The 14,477-nt window shown below is 40.4% G+C and overlaps 1 protein-coding gene across 1 annotated transcript in view; it reads left to right on the top strand.

The window, feature by feature from the left end:
- The window catches only part of CREBL2 (cAMP responsive element binding protein like 2), a 29,530-nt gene extending 25,333 nt beyond the window's left edge, over positions 1-4,197 (top strand). The window contains exon 4 of the mRNA XM_068970706.1: positions 1,160-4,197. Coding sequence (XP_068826807.1) covers positions 1,160-1,164 — 5 coding nt within the window. The 3' untranslated portion in view covers positions 1,165-4,197. The remainder of the gene's footprint in view (positions 1-1,159) is intronic.
- Positions 4,198-14,477: the final 10,280 nt, after the last annotated feature.

Here is a 14,477-nt window from a genome sequence, read left to right as displayed (position 1 = left end):
TTTCCTTAAAGATGCTGAGCAACTTTTCATGTGCTTGCTGGCCATTTGTATATCTTTGAAAAAAGCGTCTGTTTAAAATGTCCCTTGCCCATGTTTTAGTTGAGTTGTTTTTCATTTTGTTGTTGAGTTGTAGGAATTCTTTTTATATTCTGGATTCTAGACCTTTATCAGATATATGATTACAGATATTTCTCCTATACTATAGGTTGTCTTTTCACTTTCTTGATAGTGTCCTTTGGTGCACAAAAGACTTTAATTTTGAGGAAGTCCATTTTATCTATTTTTAATTTTGTTGTTTATGCTTTGGGTACCCATTCTAACAATTCACTGCCAAATCCAAGGTTGTGAAAATTTGCCCCAATGTTTTCTTCTAAGAGCTTTATGCTTTTAGGTCTTACATATCATTGATCTATTGAGTTAATATTTATATGTGGTATAAGATAGAAGTCCAGCTTAATTCTTTTGCATGTGAAGATACAGTTGTCTCAGCACCATTTGTTGATGAGGCTATATTTTAGAATGAAGGTGTCATGTGTTGATTTCTTCATTGTTGTGATTGTTTTTTATAAGGAAACGTTATAAATTTTTTATCCTTTAAAACAATTGTTATGAGAGCCTCTCTGGTGGCTCACTGGTAAAGAATCTGAGACACGAGTTCAATCCCTGATCTGAGGAGATCCCACATACTGTGGAGTAACTTAGCCTCTGGGCTGTAACTGTTGAGCCTGTGCCCTGGAGCCCAGGAGCCGCAGTTGCTAAAGCCCGATCTCCGCAGAGCCCATGCTCCCCAAGAGAAGCTACCATAATGAGACTCTTGTGCACTGCAACAAAGAATAGCCCCTGCTCACCACAACTAGAGAAAAGCCCGCACAGTAACATAGACCCAGCATAACCAAAAATAAATAAATAAAATTATTTTTAGAATTTTTTATGAAATTGAAGGATTGGCTTTTTGATCACTTTTATTATATGAAGTAATATTTGCCTTAATCTAAATTGAATTAATGGGAAAAAAGCCACTCAGTTCAGTTTTCTTTCAGTCTATACTTAAAAATAGTCATCCTGTAGATACTCAATTTTAAAAAATTCATTTTAAAACAGGTTAACCAAACCTCTCTATCTTTAAAAACATTCTTACATTACTAACTTTACTTTTCAGGGTGAAGATCATATAAAATGATGAGTCAGTGACTGAAGCCAATATTCTGACCCTATGGAGGATGAATAGGCAAGATTGTGTTTCTTGGCTCCATTTTCTACCTACTGCTCAGTCATCTCTGTAAATCTGCAGTTTCTACCAAAATGTGTGATCATAGATCTCAAAGAATTTTGCTTTGATTTTCAACACTTAGAAAATTTACAGACATTCAGACTCGTTCGGGTTGGTATTGCCACGTTGCAATGCTTGAAAGCACAAGAAAAGAAAGAGTGAGTGAAGATTGTATTTTTGCACCTCAACTCCACATTGCTTTACTGGTTAATTTATATTCTTTCCATGTACTTCATGTAATTGTATTTGTATGTGTGTGTGGGTGTCATTTCCTTTCATGTTTTTGATTGCCCTACAAAGAGAAACCAAATGGGCTGATGACTGACTACTAAGTCCTCAGCCTTTTATGGACCTAATCTGATTTCTTTATATTTACTTGAGTCATGTTTATTTTCTGCATGAACCATGACTTCTCCTGTGAGCCATTCCAGCATAAGCTGTGAATATATAGTAACAAATATATACATTTCTATTTTTGTAATCCATAATGATACGCCTGTTTTAAATAATGTACACATTAACAAAATCCATTGAGAAAGTCCTTAAGATAGCTTCTATTTAAAACTTTAATTGCTGTCTTTTCAAACTGTATTTATACAAGTTTATTAGGGCCTGATCCATACTTGCAGAATAATCAGTCAAACTTTTTATTTTGAAACAAAAAATAACCTGTTAGGCATTTCAGCAGCGTCTATCATCTTGACAACCCAGAGTATGTATGTATGTGTGTATGTATTTCTGTTGTATGTGTTTCTATATGTATGTGTTTCTATATGTATATGAGGGAGGGCAGGAGTGAATGTTCACACACATTTTGTTGTGTAGTCAACTAATTTGGAGAATTTTTCTAAAGACAGTGGGATGAAATTAGCTGCTGAGATGGGAGTTTCTGCCTCAGGAGATCCAGAACCAAACGAGGGACACATTGCTGGTGGGTCAAATGGCTTTAGCTATAACCAGAACACTTAGTTTCTTCCCTGACTTGAGTTTCCTTATGAATGTATTCTGAGCCAGAGAGAAATACACTGCGGGTGTGCATCCGGTTCGGCCCTGGCCCTGCCTCCGCTCCGGAGTGAAGCACTGGAGCCAGAGTCTTACCCAGCACTGCCAGCCGGGGCCTGGTGGGAGGGGCGAGGGCAGAGGCGTTTTCTCCGATTCCCATCACAGCTGCCTTTGCTTTCTTCCTGGCTACCAAATGGAATGATGGTTGAGGAATCACACTCATATGATACACTCAGACCTGGGAATCTTTTGACGTCCCCACTGAGACACTTTAATACTCTCTCTTTTCTTTTGCATAGTTAAATAAGGAGGTTGTGGTCTCCATTGCTGCTAAATTGTAATTGTTCTTTGCTTTGATAAAGCAAACATTTGGTTTCCAAATGAAATGTGTTTTGTCACAAAATAGTTTAGGAGGAGGCATTCTAGTCTAGCTTGTCTGTGAGGTGGAACATGAGATGGACCACATAGTTTCAGGTGACAAGGTACTTCCGTCCCTTCTCTGAGGCCATGCGTTGGAATTAAGTGCCTCCCTGAGTTCTAAAGCTCTCTTGTGCATAGGTCACAGACTCAGATCCCAAGTCCAGTCCTTTGTGACAGCTGATAAACCACTAGCCCAGTCTGTTGGGTCTCTCTGTTCTGGAGGACTAGGGGTTTAAGAGTATTTAATGTCTTTTTTGGATCATAAATATAGATAGTTAATATTCAGAATATAAGTGTTTTAAATACAGTGTTCAGATTGTAATGGGTTATGCTTTTGCCATCTGGTCTACTCAAATGTATATTTTTATTTTGCAAAACAACCCAAGACTTAACTCTCTGTTGCTTTGTTCAGTACCTTTTGAATTCCCCAGAAGAGTTGTTTTCAAAGCAAACATTCCAAATGAATGTGGCTCTTCTATGGGATGTCTCCATTGTGCTCCAAGTGTTTCTTCTCTGGTTGTGATTTTAAATTACTGGCTCCTTTAAGCTGTTCCCCTGCTGCCCTTCACAAGAAAGAGCGCTGACTTTGTCCTCACTGAACTGAGAGGATGTGTAATTTTGGGTGAAAGTAAATTATAATTTATTTGAGTTTATTCTGAAACCGGTCTATTTGGTATCTTGCAGTAGATCAAACCAAGAGAAAGTTCGTTGGTCTTAAATAAGATTGCTCCGATTGCTTTGGGTACTGTGCAGGCTGCACGCCTGGGCCACCTGAAGCATGTTAATAAACATCACTGATGAAGACAGCTGGAGCATTGATTGCCCCATTCCAGTTAGGGGGCAGCAAGCTGAAATCCTGGCATCTCTTACTTACCTGTAAGGACAACAGACAGATGGAAAGAGAACCAAAGAGGGGGGAGTCAGTGAGCTCAGGCCCCTCTGAGTAGACAGAGCACTTTTCCTTTTTCCCAAAGGAAGGTAAGGAGGGAAATATATTTATGTATTTAGGCCTGTCATATTCTGTCATTAATTTAGCACAGACCTGCTGTGTATTAGAGCAACTGAGTATAACATGGAATAAGTTTGACTAGGTCAAATTTTAGGATATAGTTGATGTTCTTAAATTTTTTTCTATTTTATCTAAAATCTTTCTAATATATATGAATCAGAATCTTATCTTGCTGCAGCAAATTCATATCACTCTTTACCAGCTAATTGACAGTATTTATCAGCATCACCATTTAGCATTTTATTTTATCATCTTTGAATTGTAATAGGCTTGATTTGACTCATTATAAAAAGTATAGATTTAAACTGGTCTCACTTTAGTTAAAGGCTAATAAAAATGAAAAACATAAATGTGATATATCAGAAAATCAGTTGCATATTATCAATTACACTTTTAGTTTTAAAAGAGAGGAAATTTACTTCTAAACCACATGGTATTTGGGGGCATTGAAGGCATCCTTTTTCTGAAGAGCATTGTACAATTATATTTTTATGAAAAATAAAATATCTTCACCACAGCTATCTCAGGTTGTCTGTTTCATAGTACTGGGGTGTGTCTGTATAAGCATAGTAAAAAGAGATTTAGGCAGAACTGGTCTTGAATCCCATTTTCTGAGTCACCTTGAATTATTTAATCTCTCAGACTGTTTCCTCATCTATAAAAAAGGGGATGACTTTCCAGAGTAATTGATAGGCTAAACAGAGTTATGAGAAACTGCTTCTTTAGTAAAGAACTACATTAAGTGTGCCTGGGTTTGACTGTTGTTAAAATGTCATTCGTTAAAGATAAACATATTTAATGGACTAGAATCTAAATATGTAGTGTTGTATGTATTATGTTTCTGAAGCCTTTTTAGTTATATCATTATGTCTATCCCTGGAATGGTGTAGCTGGAGGTTCTTCTTAGCAATAATAGCCTTCATGGTGTGCTGCAGTCCATGGGGTTGCAAAGAGTTGGACATGACTGAGCGACTAAACTGATGAGACTAAAAAACAATGTTCCACCTGGCAGTAACCACCTGCATAAAGCAGGTATTCAGGCTGCTAGGTAACCTGGCTCATTTTTCCCTTATTCCATCCACTTGACTTAATCACAGAGTATCATGGATTGAAGCCAGGACTGCTGCTGAATGTGGACTGCACAAGGGCACGCAGTTGAAGTGATGGGCCTAAAATCACCTTCCCTTCAGTAAGCCACGTGTGCAGGAAAGGGTACCTGCCATTGCTCACCAGGGCATACAGGTGGTGTAGGTCTGCCCAGAGAGGAGCCTTTCTTAATTTCTCCTTATAAAAGGAGGGTACCTTTTATAAAATGTGCAAAACAACTGTGTGCTGCGGCTGGTGTGTTGCTGGCCCCAGAGGAAAGCCAGTAGTGTGCATCCAACCTCACTGCATGCTGAGTGACATCAGATGGGCAGCTTTTAATCCGTAACTCTGGGAATATTGACACCACAGAAATCAGGGATTTCCCTCCCCTGCCAGAGAGTGGGTTTTTAGCACACCACTGAAAAAGGCCTGGTGTAGGCTAGAATGGCCCTGATCAGAGCAGGCACATTTGAGGCCCCCAAACTACATGACTGGAGGACACATGGAGCTTAAAAGGACTAAGTCTGTAGGCAGCTTGGTGTCCATATCAGATTCAGCTTACAAGACAGATGGATGATGGTTGTGACTCAGAAACTGTTCTGGGTTGCAGAGAAATACCCAGGTGAATTCTGGAAATAACTAGGAGGCAAATCAGCTGAATTCTTTCTTAAAGCAAGCCTTAGGGTCAAAGTGATAGAACTAATTTACCAACTGTGACACTGCTCCTGGGCTGAGGGTTAGGCTGCAGTTTGATAATAAGCTGTGGCTTTGCACTATTTTAACTCTGCAGGAGGGTAAATATTTGAGCAGTGAAAATATTCTGAGATCCAGCAGAGCCCAGTTCAATCCTGCTGTGCCTCAGTGCCCCTTTCCTGAGAGGAAAATAATGTCTGACAAGCGCTTTACAGCTCTAAACCCAATCAAGTCAGCAGACTAGAAATGATGACACCTGCGTCTCCACTAGGTAGCCTTGGATAATAGCTCAGATTATTTCTACTTCTTGTGTGCAGAATCAACAGGCCAAAAGCCCATAGTGAATTCTGGATTTTGTCACTTCAATAGAATAAAGACCATGCTTGCTTATTTCACAAAAGCTATAGGGTTTATGATGAAAAGTAAATAATGATGTCCCTCAAACCTCAGGCCCTTAATGAACTGAATTCCAAGATCAGTCACATGAGCTTGGAAGCAAGATTCTACATCCACTGAACCTTCAGATGAGACCCTAGCCCTGGGCAACACTGACTGCAGCCTTGGGAATCAAACGACAGCCTTGGGAATCAAAGCTATGTCCAGACTCCTGACCCAAGAAGTTATGAGATTAAACAATGTCTATTATTTTAATCTGCCAAATTTGGGGGTAATATGCACTAATAGGGGCTTCCCAGGTGGCGCCAGTGGTAAAGAACCCACCTGCCAATGAAGGAGACCTAAGAGATGCAGGTTCAATCCCTGGGTCAGGAAAATCCCCTCAAGTAGGAAATGGCAACCCACCCCAGTATTCTTGCCTGGAAAATTCCATGGACAAAGGAGCCTAGCAGGTTACAATCCATGGGGCTGCAAAGAGTCGGACACAACTAGCAACTGAGCCACAAACATATGCAATAATAACTAATAAAATTTTTTCATTTTTTTCCATATGAAATGCAGATTTCATAGTTTATAAAAATAGGCTACTTTCAAATATCTTTCAAAATAACAGTAAACAAAAACAATGACCACACTCCTTTTTTTCAGATCCCTTATTCATCAAGCAACTTACAGTTATACCTCCAGGTTCCCAGTAATTCCAAAATTAGTAAGAATGTGCCCTGAATAAGTCATCTAAGCTTTCTGCTTATTGGAAAGGACTATACCCCCTTGTAAATGAATATATTAGCTTCTGGTTAATATACTTCAATCTCCTATGAGGATGACTAGGGAGAGGAGAGTCAACTTTAGTCTATGGAATTTATTCTGGGATGGGTGAAGCCAGGTTGGGACAATCACACTAAGATCATCAGCAGTTCCCTGAGGCCAGGTAATGAATGCCGTCCCTCCAGCCTGTGGTCCATCCAGCCTGTGGGCAATCTTGGCTGCCAAAGGGCAAAGTCTCACTTTCACCTTCCAGAAGGTGTGACAGCTCAGATAAACAGAACAGAAACAGATGCTACTAGAGATCTCTTCCTAGTCTGTGGAATTACACTGAGTTTTAATATGTGGTCTTTTTTAGTTCCGAGTTCCTTTAAACCACAAAACATATTCTTTTAGTATTTTGCCCCTTTGTCCTTCCAATAGTATACATACTCAAATATCTTTTCTTTAAAAAAAAGCCACAAATAATTTTGCTGGTTTAAATTTTTCTTCAAAATAAACTTAAAAGTTCCTTACAATATTGGTGTTGATAAGTTTCAATCTCTGGCTTTTCACTGTGTTTTTTTGCCCTTTCACTCCAGTTACTAAATAGCTTAAAAAAAAAAAAAAACACCACCACCTTAAATTTCAGTTGATTTCATTTAAATTTGTTTTTCTAATTACAGTGTGATTCACTTACAGTTCCACTGAAAATATACAATGGTTACATGTTTTTATCTACAGTTGCCTACAATTAACTATGGCCAAGAGTGCCTTAAGTCCTGTTTCAGGGGTTTTTCATATTCTGCTACAGTGAATAACAGTTGAAACTAATTTCCCTCTGTCAGTTCTTTCTGTTATATATGTGGAAATCCCAACTCAAGAATGATGATGAAAGTCTACATTCTCAAGTGTTCTCATATCCTGAATTTAGACCATGACTTATTAAGAAATAGAGCTTCCCTGGTGGCTCAGCGGTAAAGAATCTGCCTGCAATGCAAGAGACACAGGATACTCAGGTTCTATCCCTGGGTCCCGAAGGAGGAGGAAGTGGCAACCCACTCTAGTATTCTTGCCTGAAAAATCCCATGGATTTAGGAACCTGGAAGGCTACAGTCCACAGGGTTGCAAAAAGTCAGACACGACTGAGCACACACACAAGTACCTTCTTAAGAAATAGTTCTGTGGCAGAAAAAAATCCCCTTTGGGGTAAGTGAATAGAAGTAGCTCTGCCACCTCCCTGCCTTCCATTCAAGTTCCTTCTCCCAATTCTTTCCACCTTCAGTGTGCAAAATCCTAGCAAGGCTTTAAAAAAAAAAAAAAGTTACAGAAGGAAAATAATGCCACAATCTGAGAATGGTATTAAAAACCTGTTTCTACAAGAGTTAGCACATAGCAATAGGTACTAAATAACTTGAAAATGGAAACATCCATTGGGTTAGCAATGACTAAATTGAAATAACAATAAACCTTTTTTGAAGGCTTCCCATGTGTTTAGTAATGCACTGAATGAATGATTGACATGGATTTGGGCTCATTTTATTACTACAATAATTCTATTAGGCTGGAGCACTCAGTTACTTAATTAAACAGTAATCTAGGTGTTATAGTGAAGGTATTTTGTAGTTGCCCTTTGATCTGCAATCAATTGACTTAAGATTATCTTTGATAATATGGTTATCTAATTGGTTAAAGGCCTTAAGAGCAAAAAATGGTTTCCCTAAGAAGAAATTCTGCCTCAAGGTTGTAGCATTAATTCTGCCTAATAGCCTGCCCTACAGATTTCAAACTCAAAACTACAGCAGCTACCTGATTTTCCAGACTGCTGGCCCACCATACAGACTTCCAGCTTGCCAACCCCCTTACTCACAAGAGCCAATTTCTTAAACATATTGTCATCTGTCCATCTATCTGTCATCTATGTCCTATCAGTTCTGTTTTTTCCAGAGAACCATAATACAGGTAGACATTTATTTCACCCCATTTTAAAAACAGAGATGCTGGGGTTTGAGAATAATTTGCTGGTTAATAGGTGGTAAGCAGAACCTGAGCTTCAACACAGAAGCTGATTCAAGAGCCCTTGAAAACAACCATCATACTTGTGATTAAGTAAAATGTTGCTATCTGGAGGTGTCACTGGAGTCCTGTGCCCAATTTCTACTAATTTTTAAAGGGTCATTCAAGTACAGTGCATCTGCCTGGAGAATCAGATAGCCCAGAAGTTTAAATGAATCTGAACGGATGAACAGCGCATAAATCCGTTCTTCTCAAGAACACAAGGGTCACAGTGTGCCCCTCCAATCTCTCTACCTGATAACTCTTTGCATCTACCTTTTTGCTGCCCAGTTATCCTAGCCATGGAGAATCCCATGGATGGAGGAGCTTGGTGGGCTACAGTCCACGGGTCACAAAGAGTCGGACACGACTGAGCAACTTCACTTTCTTTTCTTTACTTTATCCTAGCCAAGGTCTGTCTAGCACACTCAGGGTCCTACTAGCAGAACATAGTCTCCTTAAAGAGACTGTTCTTTGGGAGAGATCACAGGGAAACAGAACAGAGAGTATTCATTCAAAACCCCCTTCATCTCATGTCTACCTGCTGTGGGCAAATAGCTGGAACTGCTCTAGTGACTGCCTGCCGCTGAAATCAGATGATGTTCTCAAGCTTCCAGACTGGCATCACAATCCTGAAGCCAGATACATTACACATGCACTCGTCACCAGAGCCCAGCATTTCTGGGGGTCATTTTCCTGCAGAACTAAAATCACACATTCTTCAAATTATAGGTGAATCCTAATTCCATGACTCATTAGGGTTGATTAGTATTTAAAACAATACTTTTAAAGAAGCTGCTTCTAGTAAGTCAGACAGAAAAAGACAATTATCATATGGTAACAGTTATATGTAGAATCTAAAAAAAGATACAAATGAATGTGCTGACAAACAAAAGCAGACTCAGACAACAAACTTTAACAGTTACCAAAGGGGAATGGTGGGATGGGGCGGGATAAATGAGTTTGGGACTGGCAGATGCAAACTACTATATATAAGATAGACAAACAACAAGTTCCTCCTGTAAAGCACAGGGAACTGTACTCAGTATTCTGTAACAACCTATATGGGAAAAGAATCTGAAACAATAAATATATGTGTCAGTGAATCACTGCTGTACAGCAGAAACTAATGCAACACTGTAAATCAGCTATACTCCAATATAAAGTAAAAACAACACTGTAAAGCAACTACAACAAAAATTAATAAAACAAGTAAAATAAACTGACTTTAATCCAATAAGTGAAATGGAATTATCAATAAAAAATTTTTAAGTTAAAAAACCCCCAGAAATAGATTCACAGACATAGAAAACAAATTCATGGTTACCAAAGGGGAAAGGAGGAGGAGGGATAAATTGGGGATTTGGGATTAGCAGATACATAAGTACTATATATAAAACAATAAGGACCTACTGTATGGCCGATATATATGTAAGATATATGCAATATCTTACAATAACTTATCCTACAATGAAAAAGAATCTTAGAATATATACATATCCAGTTTACTGGACACCTGAAACTAATACAACATTGTAAATCAACTATACTTCCATTAAAATAAAATAATGAGGCGTCTTCTGAGAACACAGCTTTTGAACAGCAATGTCCAGCTGAGCAAAAAGTTCAGAATGGCCCAGATTGTAGGGGCTCAAAAAATTAAAGAGGTTCTATGGGAAGTGAGACAGGCTGAAAATAAATTTAACCTAAAATAAATTTAACTGCCTACTTACCAGGAACACACGAACATTTACTTTCAGAGAAAGTCTAGGTTATACTGCTGTGGAATCCATGAATTCGCAAATGATAAAAGAAAAAAAGAGAGAGGCCCCTGATGAGTGTGGGTGGTGCAGCTGCGAGACAATGAGGTTTTCGAAAGTGCCGCCATTTGTAAAATGAGTTTAAAATAATATTTTGACAAGACTTCACTTCTATAAAGGGTATTAATTAGTCTGGCATTTCCTGCAGCGTTTAGATGCTTTGTATTTTGAACACACTGACTGATTAGTTAATCTGCAGCTGCTTCTGGGTGCTCAGCAACTCTCACTGCTTTGTTGCTAGGAGATCAGGACTTCCCCGAAATCGCCGGCGTGATGGGTCCTGTGAAGAGCTGCTGGGCTCGGCCCACTGGCCACAGTGCCACCAAGTGGTCAATCTGTAAAACGGTGGGACCAAGTTTTCCGCAGCCTTAAGCGATGGACATTAGTTTGAGTAGGCTCCGGGAGTTGGTGATGGATAGGGAAGCCTAGTGTGCTGCAGTCCACGGGGTCGCAGAGTCGGACACAACTGAGCAACTGAGCTGAACTAAATCACAGCTCTCTAAGGTTGGTGCTAGTACTAAAGAACCCACCTGCCAATGCTGGAAACGTTAAGAGATGCGGGTTCGATCCCTGGGTTGGGAAGATCCCCAGGAGGAGGGCATGGCAACCCACTCCAGTATTCTTGCCTGGAGAACCCCACAGACAGAAGAGCCTAGCAGGCTGCAGTCCATAGGATCGCACAGAGCTGGACACGACAAAAGCAACTTAGCACACAAAGGTCATCTCTGTTCCAGAGAATCAGCAGGTTCACGGAACAGTGGGGAATTGTTTATTCTCTTCATATTCTTCCCAACACAGTGAAGATTTTTTTTTCTCCAATGAACGCATCATGCCACAGCCAGCAGGATGGTGAATTTAAAGAATGTTGGACTGGTTGGCAGAAGGCATTGTAGTTTCCCCCTAATTTGACCTCTTTTGGACTTAATTTTCTCTTCTAAACAATGGGGGGGGGGTTGGGTTAGGTCTCCCAACGTCCCATTCCTTCTGCTCTACAAGTCTAATTCTTTGCTTTTTTTCACATGTGGTTTTCTTAGAGGAGCATAACCTGGAAGCTGACTCTGGTCCAGAAGCTCTAACAGATCTTGCTTCTGTTGCTTCAGAGAGTTTGGCAGGTAGCAGCAAGGCTGGAGGGTGAATGGAGGCACTATGCCCACCAGGAGGAGCAGAAGTGCTGACCTTATCTGGCAACTGACTCTGCTCCCCACGTGCTTGGTGGAGGCCCAAGGGGTAAAACTGTCCTTGCTGAGAGCACTGGCCAGAGCTCCAGCCCTGGTTCCAGGCACCGTGGGGAAACCTGTGAGGGAAGGTCCATGGGAAAGCTGATAGACTCGGAGCAGCAGGCTGGTGGGACTACCACTTTCACTGAAGATTAGAAGGAGAAATTCAAATCCTACCTCAAAGGCTGCAGCCCTGCCCCTTCCTCTGACAGTTTATGGGCACCTGGAATTGGCTCCAGGGAATTGCTCTCCTCGGAACCTTGCTCCCCATCATTAGCTTCCTTGAATTCCTGTTTTGAGGCCATACGAATCCATATTCACTCATCATGTGCCTGGTAAGGAGACTGGCGTCGTTTTCTTACTCCCCACAATAGCCTGCCTCTCGGTGACTGGTGCTTGGCGGGTAAATCTGAGTTATGGTGAATGTTGTTCTTGTATTGCTGAGTGCATGCATGCTAAGTTGCTTCATTTGTGTCCCACTCTCTGCGACTCTATGGACTGTAGCCCTCCAGGTTCCTCTGTCCATAGGATTCTCCAGGCAAGAATACTGGAGTGGGATGCCATGCCCTCCTCCAGGGGAAACTTCCCAATCCAGGGATTGAACCTGCGTCTCTTAAGTCTGCACTGGCAGGTGAGTTCTTTACCACTAGTGCCACCTGGGAAGCCCTTGTGTTGCTGGGATTTATGAAAATCTTTATTAATCTGTATATTACATCCAGTTTCCTCCAAATTCAGGATCAAGTGAGACAACAGGAATCCTAAATATTAAACTAAAAAAGTACAGTGAATTAACAACATGCTGAGAAAATATAGCTGGATTATCATAGGTCTTGAGACTTTAGAGCTCTTGCTTTTGTGATTTAATTAACTCTATTTGTTATTATTTGGGGGGATTTTTTTCTAAAAAACTAATCTCGGTAAGACTTTGCATAAGATCCTGTCACTGAATTTCCACCCACTGGGGTAACTCACAGAACATTAAAGGCAGAATAGAGTTTAGTAATCATCTAGTCATTTTCAGCTTAACCGAGACCAAAAACATATACATAAATAAAGTAAATCAAATTTTATTTTTTTACAATTTGACTTTTAAAAATAAATAAAAGTACTGCAGGGTCTCTTCTATTTTTTAACAGCCATGAATCATAAAAGTCAAGGGCCAAGTGACATCAAGCTCTGACTCACTTTGTCATTTTTGAATATCATATGTGGAGGAGAAAGAAAAGGAAGAGAAAATACAAGGTATTCTTTGTATCTTTTGACCTGGTTGATCGAAGGGAGCACCTCCACTTGAAAACATCAGTTCTATGTTTTGTAGATAGAATATTTTATCTCATTCTTTGCCCCCCAAAACCAAGCCCAATCGTGTCTTGTTTCCCTGAGTCTGCGAGACAGGATATGCCAGTTTGTTTCCAATCTCAGATGTTCAGCACCACAAGCCCAGGAACCTAGCCACAGCCAAGGAAAACGGGGGGGCCAGCTCACCAAATTTCTAGGCTCTCCTGTTAAGAACATCATGCTCTCCTAGACCTCAGATTTCTACCCAGGCAGCAGCTGTTAGGCCCACAGAGGTCTGGATGGGCTTGACTGCTCAAGTGTTCCCTAGAGAGACACCTGTCATGTCAAGGAAAGAGCCACAGACCTGCAGCTAAAAACCAGTTCAGCCACGCTCTGACTTAAGCAAGTCCCATAACGCTGAGGTCCGATCTCCTCATCTAGAAAACAGAGATGGTTATAAGAACATTACAGACTTTTTAAAGAGGATAACATGAGACAATGCAGATAAAGTTGCTGAACTACGGATATTATTATTTGCAATTCTTGTTAACTAGGGTGTAAACATGCACACCAATCTTGTTTGTAAACCTGTTATTGTTTAAACAAAACATTTTTAAAATGTGCTCGTCCTGGATTTGAGATAATGGAGACCCGACAACCAGAGAAGAAAATCTCAAGTTACCTCGGCCACAGAAGAGTGTGAGCTTGGCGAGGGTATGACCATGTGTCCTGAGAGCAAGATGAGGCACAGGAAGTACTGGCTGGAGAAACGGCCTCATGTCTACATGTTCAGGAGAAAGAAAAAACTGCTCCTTGCCCTTGCTGTCCCAGAGGCTGGGGGCCGCGCCAGGCAGCCGAAGGCGTCTGCCTGAATGGCAGAGAGCAGAGAAATGGCATCTGCATGACTCCCTTTGGCAGTTTCTGGGCTTGCCCAGCCAGGTTCCCTGCGCATTGCTTGAATTTGACTCAGAAGGGAAGTAAGCATCCTAGACACAGCCTAGATGGGCCTGGATGTGAGGCCCACAGCACAGCAACTTCAAACGCTTCAAGGCATCATCAGCTAGTTTTAAGACCGAATGAGAATGAGAGACAGAAAGAGACGGAAATTAGGCTAACCAATAAGCTTTCTTTCCCTAAGCATCTTCATTAAAATTCAATCACAGAAGGCTACCCAGGCAAGTTCTAGTATATTCCAACATATGGAGTGCTCTCCATTAACAGATCTGGACAGAAGGTAATGTAAAAACATATAAAATATTAACACTTCCTAAGTGTTGCTCAGCAGAAGAAATACAAGTCTCTGAAATGTGTCACACAGGACATTTGATTTGGAACAGAAGCCTATAGTTAACAAAAATTCAGTAGGGAGGAGAAAAAGGAAACAATAAAATCAGGTTAAATCATCAATCAAAGACAGTTTATGCTTTTTGGACCAAATAGTAAATAAAAAGTCAGAAAGCATTCTTTTTTTTTTTTTTAATGCATGT

The sequence above is a fragment of the Capricornis sumatraensis genome, chromosome 4, assembly GCF_032405125.1.
Source record: "Capricornis sumatraensis isolate serow.1 chromosome 4, serow.2, whole genome shotgun sequence".
Taxonomy (NCBI): Eukaryota; Metazoa; Chordata; class Mammalia; order Artiodactyla; family Bovidae; genus Capricornis; species Capricornis sumatraensis.
The sequence above is the reverse complement of the archived record's forward strand: the minus strand, read 5'-3'. Positions and strand labels throughout refer to the sequence as shown.